Source organism: Rhamphochromis longiceps, linkage group LG7, assembly GCF_057381845.1.
Source record: "Rhamphochromis longiceps isolate RC_006_pf linkage group LG7, R_longiceps_female_GT1.1, whole genome shotgun sequence".
Lineage (NCBI taxonomy): Eukaryota > Metazoa > Chordata > Actinopteri > Cichliformes > Cichlidae > Rhamphochromis > Rhamphochromis longiceps.
The window spans coordinates 9,741,466-9,754,746 of record NC_140563.1 but is presented as its reverse complement, the minus strand read 5'-3'; the positions used below and the strand labels follow the sequence as shown (position 1 = coordinate 9,754,746).

The window sequence follows — 13,281 nt, the reverse complement described above, 5'->3', positions numbered from 1 at the left end:
TGAGTCCTTTTACATAATATGAAGGGGAAGTTCAGTAAACTTTAAGTCCGTATGCAAAGCAAAAAATATAAGAAGAGGTTATTGTGCAGGGAAAAATCATAATAATGCAGCATGTGTCTCCAAAAAGCCTTAACCTTAGACAGCCTTAGAGGGGATAGGCTGCAACTAATAAATCAGTTGGCAACTCATAAATCTGAGCAACTCTGAAGGCAGCAAAGACCTTACTGGGTGTTTGCAGAGATCGGGCCATGACTTGTTTCCAGCCAGCCAAGTGTGCAACCGTTTTTTGTCACTTGTCTTTAGTGTGTCTGCTACTCGCTTACACCTCCCTGTAATTCTTATGTTGTTAATTACCTGTGCTGCTGAGGAGGCACACGCTAAATATCTATTAGCAGTAATGCTGTCTAAGCTTTCAGAGAACTGTACAGTCTGATAGATGGCTCCATAGTGTATGCGTATGTAATGTGTGTCTGCATGGTCTGTATATGTCTAGGGTGTGTTTAGTGTACCGCATCACTTACAATACTGCCTGTCTTTCTCTGTCTACATCACATTATTACACATCTGGTATCTGTAATCCCAGAAATAAACTGCCACGCATGCTTGTGGAAATGGTGGGTTAGAGAAATGCTTCCTGTGTTGTTCTTAATCTTCAGTAATACACTCCTGATTTTTAACAGCGTATCTGGGGTTTATTTTAGCGCCCCATCATCTGCCCAACAACGTGCCAATATGTCCCTGTTACCCGCTCACTGCTTGCTACACCGTGGTGGGATGGATGTTGTTTAATTGACATTGTTGCCACAGCAGTTTGGCTGCTCTGTGGTAATGAAAGACCATCGCAGCATGTTCCCCAGACTGAACCAAAACAGGTATTACTGCTAATGCCATAAAGATACCCTCTCTTCAAAACCTAAAATTTCCACATATAAAATGTGTTGAGGGCTTCAAAGACTTCTAGTGTAGATCATCTAAGTTTCTGCTCTCCCATTTGGAAGAAATGACAGGGCCAATCAGACCTGTTTTGGATGGGAGTACCAATTTCAGTTGAGTCACACAGATCAGGACCAAAACAAAGAGAAAATCATCACTCTAACCTCTGCTTCTCTGCTTGTGCAATGTAAACATACAGCCGCAGAACAAAAAAATATTCAGAGACATTCCCGATCTTATCTTTGCTAAATTTGCAATTGTTCTCTCTGTAAATATGTATTTGGAAATTTTACTCTTAACGAGACATTTAAATAGAAATGTTTACATCTGTGAATATAGGGTTGAATCAACTTATGCGGTAACTTCACCTTCAGCTCTCTCTTTCAATTCTGATCTCTCCTGAGCCTTTATGTGTAGCAGGATCACTGTAGGCATCGTGATTATATGGGATCTAGGTCAGTGAAGATGTGGTAGTGTGTGTGTGTGTGTCTGCATGACATCACCTCCTTCCCTTTAAATAGCTCTCAGTAGCTTATGACACTGAAGTTGTAGCTATGCAGTGAGTAGATACTATAGGACATTAGGAAGAGGCTCTTAAGAGTGTGGATACTATGGCACTACAATGTCGCTGTTGTGTGTGTGGGCACGTGTAGAAAAATGGTTTCAGACAATATGTATTCCTCATGCCCTCCTCTCCTAGATAGTACAAACTCATGTGCTCCTTCTGTATGCTGGGAGTGGCCTGTATAACACGGTCTTGTGGCTGCATGCAGATGAGTGTGTATGCATGTGTGTTTGTGCGCGTAAATGTAGGCAGCGAGGCACACCCATGGTTAACCTCAGTTACTGGTGCACTTTTATTCAGGATGTGACAAACCAGCAGCATATGGCAGCATTCCCTGGACTCTTGCTTTGCTTTAAGGTGATCTGCATGCTATATAGCTCTTGTGCTAGCATCTCTCTGCAATACAGTGGTTCAGCCCATAGCCGTGACTCTGCAGTGGAGGTGTGGGTCAGGAAGGAGAGGGGAGGGGAAGGGTACCTGCACTGTCAGCAACATCCACGCACTCCATCCATCTTTCTCTTGCTCTCTCACTCTCATTTATCTCCTCCACTCTGGCCCTTTCCCTCTCCTCCCTGGTGTTTGTCAAAATGCTTAGTCATTGCGGTAACTCAACAGCCGATATAATACATTAGCATAAAGTTTTACTACATCTACTTTTCCAATTAAACTACAGTGTGGCAAACCACTTCACACACACACATGACAGCTGATTAAAACAACCTTAGCCTAATCCAAACTCGTATATCTTCCTTCCTGCAGCCCAAGCTGATGGCTAAAGACCTGCTGGACCTTGTGGCCTCTCACTTCAACCTAAAGGAGAAGGAGTACTTTGGAATTGCATACACAGATGAAACGTAAGTTAAAATAAAATATTATGTCACTCAGTCTTTAATTTAACTTAATTGTTTGGATTTTTTCAGTGCTGTAACATGAGATCACTGTAAATGACACCAGCATCAGATCTGATACACAGTTGGTAGCAGTAAAGTTATTAAAGCAACATGTGGGTCAGCAGTAGTGTAATCATAGGCAAATTTAGTATCAAAGTTCAGGTGCTGTTTGTTGTGCACATAGGCAAAGCAACAAGGATATCAGAGGGGAGTGCACGTGAACATGGCTTCTGATTTCATGGTTGGCTGAAGCCAGTGTCATGGACACTGATGTCGTGGACAGTGTGTTTGTAGATGCCAATGACAAAGATAGAAAGCCTTAAATAAATGCTATAGAGTTAGTGTCAAGGATAATGAGTAGTAGCAGGTATGGTTTCTAATTACATTTGATTGCGTTCAGTTTTGAGGTATAATTTAAAATCTTTTTCCACATGGCTACCGTTCCACAACAACCGTTTATATTTTACTCTGTGTGCCCACTAATTGGACTTTGTAGCACTAGTGAACAAAACTGATAATGGTGGACTAAATGTAAAATATATACTCATAGATTAACTTAAGTTGTAGCACAGTGTACAAAAGCACCACTTTAATAATGTGGCATTTGGTTTTGGATTGGTTTTCTCTTGAGGAATTCCCAGAGCACTTTTCCTGTTAAGGCTTAATTAACTATGAAATTGAAAAGAAAAATCTAGTTTAGCTTACATGTCTAATTTGTCTTTTTCTTGTTGTTCAGTGATTTAAAAAATTTAAAAAAACAGATTTATTTTGTCAGCAACTGTCTTTATCATTGTCGGTAAAGCAAAGAATGAAGATCTGTGAAGATCACATTTAACCGTGAAGTGAAGTGATGTGGGTGGTTATCTTTCTCTGGACTAGCAAAGATCACAAGTCTGTGTTTGCCAGTAGACTTGCCATGAGAGCTGTGCTTGAAATGCAAACATGACATTCAAATTAGCTTTGTTGGGTTTTCTGACCTAGAAAGGCAGAAACGCCACGGCATGATAGTGATGCCAGCGATTTACATGCAGGCAAACATCGCCATGGCCGTTTTGCCTTTCTGTTTTTGTTTTATCTCATGCATCCACTGATGTCAAGCAAGACTGGCCTCTGCTCTTTGGTATTTACATGGTAGCGACTACTGCCAGTGTCTGTCCAGCGAAGCATTGTCCACTATAGAGTCTTAATTCTGTGATGTGTAGATTTGTTGCTTTTGCCTGGGGAGAGGAGACGCCTGAGCTCTGACCGCTCACTGGTCAAAGAGGCTGCGTGTTGGGGACAGGAGGCCAAGAGATTGAGAGACAAGAAACAGAAGAAGGGAGAGTTTGAGAGAGATGTTGCTCAGTTGCTCAGGAGACCATGCAGGGTAACCAGGGTGACAAGCTGTCTGTGCGGTTTTTCTCTCTGTTGGAAACAAAGAGAGAGAAACGAGAGGGGAGGGAAGAGAAGAGAAGAGGGGGACAGAGGCAAGCAAAGTGTGACAAAAAAGATAAATGGGATGGCTTAAGTAGAAAGTGTTCTGTTTCATGAGATGAACCTTTGTGTACCCTAGTTTGATATTAAGACATCTCTGAATTATAGTGTTGATTGTATGGTTGTTCTTCCCCATCAGGGGCCATTTTAGTTGGCTGCAGCTGGACCGCAGGGTATTAGAACATGAATTCCCCAAGAAGTCTGGTCCCATTGTCCTCTACTTCTGTGTCAGGTGAGTCTTTCTTCTGCAAGTTAGTCCCCTCACACCAATCATTGTCTGATTGCAGATGTATGTGGGAACGAAAGAAAGAAGTCTGTACGTTCTTGAGTATACTCACACATTCATGCCATAATAGGAAGAGATTAATACGATTAGTTATGAAAAGCCCCTGTGAAATTGTTCTGATCGCAGTGTTTACTTCCCACCACAGGGCCTCTCAGCCAATGGCAAGCCTCTCATACTTCATCAGAATGCACTGCATGCAGATAGCATCGGATTCATGGCGACTGTACTCGAAACAAACAAACAAACAAAATACCAGAAACCTTTTTCCTATAAGGGTAGGGTTTGGGGAGGTGGAGAAATCAGCACTGTGCATCTTTATGTTGAAGCTGTTTGACAAAAAACACTCGCAAACTCATTTATAAAAGGTCCTTTTTCAGTGGAACACTGAACAGCACAGTCATTATCCTTGTTTTGTATAAGCCCACCATGACTTTCTTGCTGTTGCTTAACTGTAGTCATCTCTTTGGTTAAAAACAAAATGCTTCTTTTGACCAACTGTGACAGGATTATAAAACTGCACCACAGTTCACTCGTTTTCTTTCCACCGACCCTCCTGTAGGACAGAAGAATTGCAATACAGACACAGGCATGACCAAAATTCAGCATATAGCTGTTTATGGTTGCATTTAGTGGTGTTATATATTTTATAGGCTTGTAAAAAAAAAAAAAAAAGCAATCCACGTGACATGAAAAAACACACATTCCTATGCACATACAGGTTCCTCTGAAATAAAATTGGAAAAATACGAAGGCTTTATTTTGAATTGTCCTGTTTTTTTCTTTACACCGCTCAGGTTTGTGCACGAGCTGCGTCAGAGTTACATCGATATAAATGCTAGGACCGTATAATTCTCCAGCACAACATTGCTATAAAACGTTTAATAGTGTAAAGCGAAGTGATGCGCATGGACAAAATGTCAGTGAGTCATTTTCATGGTGGCATTTATATCGTGGCTCAAGTCATGAGACACGATATAAATGAGCTGTTTAGAAAAAGCATATTCTTAGCGCGCTGGCTGTATCCTGCTTAGTGGCGTCATTGCACAATGCCACAGCAATACAGTCAGAATATCTTAATTGTGTTTATACCTGTGTTAACTAACGGTCCTGTTGTTCCCAGGAGCCTGCATATACAAGCTGTAGTGGTAGTGTTGGTGGTTAGCTGTGTGGGGTGCAGGGTCACTGTGTGTGTATTTACACAGACTAATGGGTGTTTGAGGATGTGATGGTAGTGCGATGACACTGTGAACTCTGACACCTCATTGAGGCTTCATCCCCCTTCTTCATCATCACAGTTCCGTCTAATCTCTAACCTTAATCTCTCTAAATGTCACAGTACTGAATACACCCGCTCTCAACACATCCTTACACGTGCACACATTCAGATCCAGACTGTGGACTGCAGTGGAACAACAATCAGCCCAAATGCCAGGCCTGAATCTGTTATCAATCTGAGCATATTGTTTTTAATAAGCACAATATAAGGTTTGTTTATGCGCGGGGGTGTGTTTGTCTAATATGAAGTATGATGTGTGTTTATGTGTGGGTGCGTGTTTCTCTCTGTATGTCACGTTTCTGCATTCTCATGAGGTATTTGTGTGATGCGTGCGTTCCCAATAAGTGCTAGGCAGATGCCCACCTCCTGCTGATTCAGTGGGTGCTTTTTTTGCATGCTTGCTGCTGTGCTGGCAGTGTGGGCATGTCTCATCAACCGTGCTGCTTTAATTAAATGTTCACACTGAATATTGACAAGCACCTCTCATTCTCTCTTGCAGCTCAATGGGTAACGCGAATTAAGCCCCCCCACACCCCCGATTATTGATCTGCCTGCAATCCCTCTCACTCGATGCCTATATAGACCCATAAGCACTGAAATCAACACGCGCATTTCCGATTTATATTCATAAGGACATGTTTGCTGATCGCATTGTTCACAGAGCTATATCAAGTAAACTGAACTCTTTTATGCACACCAGATGGGGGATTTAAGCTATTTATCCGCTAATCGCACCAATTCCCAGTTTGACTCCCAGCTCATTCACATCTGTGTATGACAAGCTTTACCACCAGTGATGTACCAGTGGGTGAATGAAGTGGTTTGGTTTGTAAAACTTAGCTTAGGTTTAAAGACACGATTAACAGCAAACGATTTACCATCTCTGAAGAAGATGTCAGGTGACACTTTAGAGCAGCTGAGCTATATGGAATCTTTTTGATGTGTGTTTTCACCAGAGAGGAGATAACAACGAGTAGCTTCCTGGTGCACCATTCCAGCTTCCCTCTGGCTTTGCAAGCATTCATGAGCTAAATTTAAACTGCATTATTGTGTTAGTTCCCTGCTCACCGCTCTGCCAGAAGTGGGTTACTGTGTTTCTCTCGCCAGAAAGTGACAGCATCTCTGTGTGTGGTAGTACTCTGTGTTTGTGTGCGAGCGCGTGTGATCACTGCACACTGCTGATGATGCACAGCGAAGTGCATCATGTGCACATTCAATCTGCGTGTGTGTGCGTGCATATTCACATTGAGGAATGTGCACACACTCACAAACTGATAATGAATCACTGCCAGCCACTGTGGCGATGTGGTGTAAGGGGAAGGGAAAGGATTTTGGCATAAGTGATCAGCCTTTGGTATGGTGCGCCCCCATCTGGTCACTTTCACCACTGCAACCTTTCAGTCACATCTGCACAGTTTCGTTTTCATAGCTTTCCTGCATGCTAGCTTCTGTTTTTGAAGCAAACACAAAAAACACTCCTTCATGTATCTTCTTTCTGTTTCCTGAAGGTCAATGAACACCCTTGCTTACTTTGAAGCTGCAGGAGTGTTTATATTTTCTTCTGTGTTTTCAGGTTCTACATAGAGAGTATATCCTACCTGAAGGATAACGCCACCATTGAACTGTTCTTTCTTAATGCAAAGTCCATCATATACAAGGTAAATAGCTAGTTTTTTTTATGCATTTCAAGTACTGCTGGTTTCATCTCCTTCTCCTTTGGTTTATCTTTACATGCTATATGAATGATATGAATCCTCTGTGAAATTGCATTTAAAGCCAAGCTTTTTCTTCTGGCCTTAAATCATTTTTGGCTTTCAGTGGTTACATTTTATGGTGAAATTGCATAGAGTGCTGGGCTTCATGTTGCGTGCCACTTCCTTAGCCCATTTTTCTTTCTAAATGAAGAGATGCCACAAGAGGAAAGCTTGGACCTCGGTCCTGCGTGCTGATTTGCTGAAGCAGAAAATGTGAACCATGTGCATCATCTGTTACCCGTCATGTCATGCGCTGCTCCACATTTCAGCAACTAGCAAATGATTTTCATTGCCATCTGTCAGCGCTACGCCACAATTACTTTGGCTGTTTAAATAGCAATTTAAATTATGCACTGGAATACATACTTCCAGAAAGTTGCCTAAAGAGACAATTTAAAGGAGGAAAGATTTTGGAATTATTTTACCACTCAGTTAATATGGTACATTTTTTTAGAGTAAGGAGAGGCTATCCACTTCATTTAACTGGTTAAAATTCAAGCAGGGGCATCTAGTTATAGTTTGGTCAGCATACAGCACATTTATAGACACCAGTATCTAACAGTTATGTAATTTTTCCAGAAGAGGGCGTGTGCAGCCTGAAACTGTAAATAACTGAGCTGAAATGTTCTAATAAAGCCTTGTAGAAAACTGTGAGAGTGTCTAAAGACTCATTTTCTTTGTGCTAAAACGTCTTGTATGTAGCAAGACATTCAAATATCGGCAGTTGCAATATTTCAGGATGGTTAAAAAGGCTGGCAAAGTCCCACAAAGGGAAGGATTCATGCTCAGTCCAGCTAGTAAATTCAAATTCAAATTCAAATTCAAATTTTATTTGTCACGTACACAGTCATACACAGTACGATATGTAGTGAAATGCTTGGACAACTGTAAACATGTTAAAGCGTCTTCATCAAGATACCAATTTTTATCTGCTCATTTATTACAACTCATATTAGCTAAATACCAGTGTAGGAAAGCAAAAAAGAAAGAGAAACAGCTAGAGCTGGGCGATATGAGATTTTTTCATATCACGATATGTTTTTTTCATTTCAGGCGATAACGATATCTATCACGATATAAGCCAAATAACTATATTTGTAAGATTTAAATGTGCCATTGCTCACAAGTAAAATGTGAAATAATCAGCAGCTTGTTTTTATTTAAATATTTATTTCCCATAATAAGTTCAACAGGGTAGATGTACTTAAGGAACATGAGACTTTTTCAGATAAATAAAGGCAAATATTGCAAACTACACAAAAGGCAGCCGCTAAAGCGTTTAAGTTTCAAAATAGAACAAACGAAACAGACTAAATTGTCAATTCCACTTAGAAACAAAATATTAATTCTAAAAATAAATCTTAGTTTGTTTTACAGAAGAACAGACAAAACTGACTAACTTTTGTCAATATCAAATAAACTGAGAACTAAAAGGAAATTCTCAATCTCTCCTTGTTGTATAGCTTAGCTTTTCAAACAGTTTTAACAGTTACTTTAGTCTGACAAAAGCCGAATGACGAATCAGCGCTTCCAGTCAGAGACTGAGGCTACGTCCACACGTACACGGGTATTTTTGAAAACGGAGAGTTTCCGTTTCCGTTTTAAAAAATAATCCCGTCCACACATAAAGGCAGAAATGAAGGAAAACGCTGCTATGAACATGCCAAAGCAGCAGGTGGCGCTAGATTCCTAACCGTGCCGAAATGCTGGCCAATCAGAAGTCTAGAAGCCTCGGTGGGAAAAAGTAAACAAAGCTGGGGCATAGAAGCAGAACCGAGTCGTATGTGTGGAGGGACAGTAACTGTGTGTATATGTAAGCATTTAAACACTGCAGAGAGTAGAATTAACAGTATTGTAGAAATTCATTTCACCGAAACAATAACGTGGCGCACAGTGTGACGCATGCACCAGTTTATTGTATTTCCAGACTTGCTTTCGGCACAATTTACAGTGCACGCTACTCTGTTTTTGTCAGACTTGAAATAGCCGAAATACCTTCACACTACGGAGCTTCTATGGCTCTTCCGTTCGACAATCTCTCCGGCATTGGAACCATCATCTGTTTTCTCTTCGGTCACGCTCGGTTGATTTTTCTAGTCGGCACACTCATTTCCTCCATTATGCGCTGGCTCCATTACCCGCTGGCTGCTTCCCAAACAAACACACGTGCGGCTTGGCACTTGTGCTGTACGTAACAAGTCACGCGACGTGACGCTGCGGCTGTGATTGGTTCGGCTCTGCGCTACTTAATTTGGATTGGCTGACCTTTTTTTTTTTTTTTTTTTTTGAGGACAAGAGCGGCGAGGTCTATCGCAATAGCTTAATTTCTCTATCGAGTAAAAGTTATATCGCGATACATATCGTTATCGTTCTATCGCCCAGCTCTAGAAACAGCACAGCGTAGCAGATATAAATGTGCTTCCTGCAGTCACTATTCTTGTAGTTTCTGCTGTGCTGTGAAAAAACAGTACAAACACACACAGTGTGTGCTGTGTGTGCAGCCTCACTGGGTGGTACACCCACGTTAGGTTTGTTCTGTCTAGTGTTTCATCCTGGCTGTTTGATCCTCCATCAAATTAAGAGGTGAATTGTAAAGGGCACATTCCTGGGATAGGTGACCCACTACTCACTGCCCACTAATCCTCTCTGTTAATGTACACATATCATGTCATATATATGTTTACTCCCAAAGTAAGTATTTGGCAAATTTTTCACAGGAACGCACCACATGTCACTAAATCACAAATGTTTGTACCAGTGTTGCATGTCTGTCTCTGTCTGTTCTCCCTGCTTGTTGCTTATCTCTTCATCTACGTGTTATATAACAGTAGTAAACATGCATGCATCCATGGTTAAATTCTGAGTTGGTATAGCAATATGTAATGCTAATACCCATGACCACTGACATTGGTAAATGCCATCTTAGGACAATATCAGTCAACAGGGTTTGATATTGGCAGATACCTGTAGATCAGTGCGTCCCTAGTAATGCATTTAAAACACACACTGGTAAATGTTCTCAGTAATCAAAAACCAGAGCATCCATGCTCACCCTCAACCCCTCAACCCCCTCTCCCAAACCCCTCCACTTTGTCTCTAATCTTTGATCTCTTTCTGCATGAAGACATCATGAAAAAAAGAAGGGTTATTGGCATCTAAGTGAAAGGAAATATCATCTTATCTCGACTGATGAAATGAGTGATCATTTCAGGAATGTCCACTTTTTACCCCCACAGTGTGTTTTATTTATTTGTGAATGTCTCCAATGGCCTTTGCTCACTCCTTTTCTCCCCTTTTTGCAGGAGCTAATTGAAGTAGACAGTGAGGTTGTCTTCGAATTGGCTTCCTACATTCTCCAAGTAAGCTTGCGTGTGTGTGTGTGTGTGTGTGTGTGTGTGTGTGTGTGTGTGTGTGTGTGTGTGTGTGTGTGTGTGTTGTATGTTTGTTTGTGTGTCGGTGTGCCCCAAGTTATTCCAGGGGCTGTTCTTTTCTGAAACCGTTTGAAGTTTTCCTCCAAACTATCTCCACAAGCCTTTGATCCTAATTGACGATGATTAAACTCACATTATCTACTGCAGTAATAATTGTGAGCGATTAAACTCTCATTATCTAATGTAGCTATCAATTTGACGTTAATCTGCAGTAACGCTGGGAGGTTTCAAATCCTAAAAACCTCAGTTGACTTTGGTAACACAAATTTTGGTCTACCAGATAAATGGTGGACAGGAATAGCTGTTGTCACAGAGAAGCACTTACGCTTCACAAATCCTCCTCGACTCCAGCCCTTTCCCTTTCCTGTCCCTTTCTCGGAGTAGGTAAGTCAATTAACCGTGGTTCGCAAGGTCATGTTACACATAAACTAGGCTGAGTAATGTGGGTGCGTGTTTTCGGCCTCCGTGTGCAGGTGCAGACACACAGTGTCAGGTATCCGCTCCGTAACTCTTCAGAAGTTTCGTTCCAGATGGTCGTTTAATGTTTCTCCTTGATTCCAGCATAAAAAAACTTAAAAGCACATTTTATGGCCACTGTTTAGTGCTCACATATCCACCTGTATAAATTGTCCTATCATCTTTGACCTCCTTTTCCCCTTTTTTCTCTTTCACAGGAGGCTAAAGGTGATTTCATTAGGTATGTATACTCATAGTCATCATAGCTATTATGTCCTTTTTGAGGTTGTTAAAAGCAACAAAGCCACTAAAAACTAAATATGCTAACGGCTAACAAAGTATCTTGACATTTTCAAGGACTGGATGTGGTTTATGGTCTGGATGTGGTCCTTTGCTCCCCTCTCAATCACCTATATCTGTGCCTTTAATTTGATTTACCTCACTTTCTTATTTTTCTCCTACCAATTTTGAGCCGTTCGGATTTTCTCTTTTCTGCTGGGTTATATTTTCATTTTTGACTTATTAGGGGAAAAAATACTAATTTATGTGCAAGTTTTATGTGAGCTGGGGACCTCATGTGGCCCTTCTGATATTCATCTGTGTGATGTTGGCTTAAATGTATGTGATTCCTCATCCCTTTATTGTAGCATGAAAAACATACTACTACAGCAATCACCTTTGACCTCATTTCAACCAGTGAAAGGAGTAAATAAACACAATAGGGATGGAATGTGACACACTCTGGAGACATTACTTCACATTCCTACCCTTTTTCTTCCCACACATACACATAAATCTTTTTTTTCTAAAAGCTCATAGTTCCTGCCCTTTGCATTTCTCATCATAACTTTAGTTTTACGTCTCCTCCTAAAATACAGTTTTCAAGCCAAACACCTGATTTCCTTTGTTAAATGCATATCATATTGTTCCCAAAGAATTCAGTAAATTGACTGATTTTCAGTGCGGCTTATGTTAATCTGACTACGTTTCAGTAATCTTAATTGAATCTTAGTAAAACAGCGCTTCATTTCTCTCTGCATTTAACAGTTTAAAGAAAAAGATTTGAACAAAACACTATTTTTTTGGATGTTTTTCTGCACAGCTTGCACTTCAGATTGTTATCATGTATCCCAAAGTTGTCCACCCAACTGGTATACTTAATAAATAGCTACATAGTGAGTATCAGTCAATGCAGACGCACAGCTGTGTTCACACATTAAGGAACAGACGGGCAGGGTGGATGGATCTCTGCCAGGGCTTTAGCTCATAGGTTGTCATGTTCCCAGGGCTTTCCCCAATCTTCTGAGGCCTAGGCAGAGGCCGGAGAGAGGCTGGGGGATTAGAGTTGGGTATTAAGACCTCCTGCCGCTGGAGGTCTGAAAACTGAATCTGGGGCCAAGTTACTTTAGCTGTCTGTATGCTTCCCGGTCTCATTTAGTCTTTCTCAGTCTTAATCTTTTCCTGTCCCATTCCTGTTTTGTTTTGTTTTTTTGTATCGCCTTTTATCTTTCTTTATTTTATCTTTGTGTCTCAGCTTCTGTCGCTCTTTTCTTTCTTCTGCTTCCAGCTGTCAGTGTCTACTCTCCGCAGCTGTTCAGACAGACCACAGAAGCATTTAGACCGTGGACATTTACTCCTGTCTCTTAACCAAATGTCCCTTCTTCCAAAATGTTCTAAAGTTCATTTTAAGACTTGGAGAAAATCCTTTTTTTAATATTTAATTGACAACTTTTTTTAAGTTGTCCCCTTTCTACAGTTGATAGATATCTTCCAGGTTTGTGTGAAACTGTTGAGAATAAGTGTCGCTGATCAAGTCTGCTCTTTTTCTTTCACAGTAACGATGCAACTAGGTCTGACCTGAAAAAGCTGCCTGCTCTACCCACCCAGGCCCTAAAGGAGCATCCGTCACTGGCTTACTGGTGAGACACTTTTACCCAGAAAAACCCACCAAACGTTTTATAAGTTCACATGTTGTTTATCGTCTTGCTGATATTTTCCTCTTTTCTCTTTATCCCACCCCCCTACAGTGAAGATCGGGTCATAGAGCATTACAAGAAGCTCAGCGGGCAGAGTAGAGGGCAGGCAATCGTTAAGTAAGTGTGTAAATGTCTTATGTATTCACACAGAGATAAGGTGGTAACGCCTCTAAGAAATCCCCCACATTTTGGCTGGTGGAGTGTCACCCCAGTTTGTGACTCCAGTAAAAGCATTATGTGT

At 41.1% G+C, this 13,281-nt stretch overlaps 1 protein-coding gene across 11 annotated transcripts in view; it reads left to right on the top strand.

The window, feature by feature from the left end:
• frmd4a (FERM domain containing 4A) overlaps nucleotides 1-13,281 on the top strand; it is a 96,582-nt gene that overhangs the window by 64,957 nt on the left and 18,344 nt on the right. For all 11 annotated transcript variants that reach the window (XM_085412041.1, XM_085412042.1, XM_085412040.1 and 8 more), the window contains exons 3-9: nucleotides 2,258-2,352; nucleotides 4,001-4,093; nucleotides 6,997-7,081; nucleotides 10,480-10,536; nucleotides 11,283-11,305; nucleotides 12,900-12,983; nucleotides 13,092-13,157. In XM_085412041.1, the coding sequence (XP_085268167.1) occupies nucleotides 2,258-2,352; nucleotides 4,001-4,093; nucleotides 6,997-7,081; nucleotides 10,480-10,536; nucleotides 11,283-11,305; nucleotides 12,900-12,983; nucleotides 13,092-13,157 (503 nt within the window). The remainder of the gene's footprint in view (nucleotides 1-2,257; nucleotides 2,353-4,000; nucleotides 4,094-6,996; nucleotides 7,082-10,479; nucleotides 10,537-11,282; nucleotides 11,306-12,899; nucleotides 12,984-13,091; nucleotides 13,158-13,281) is intronic.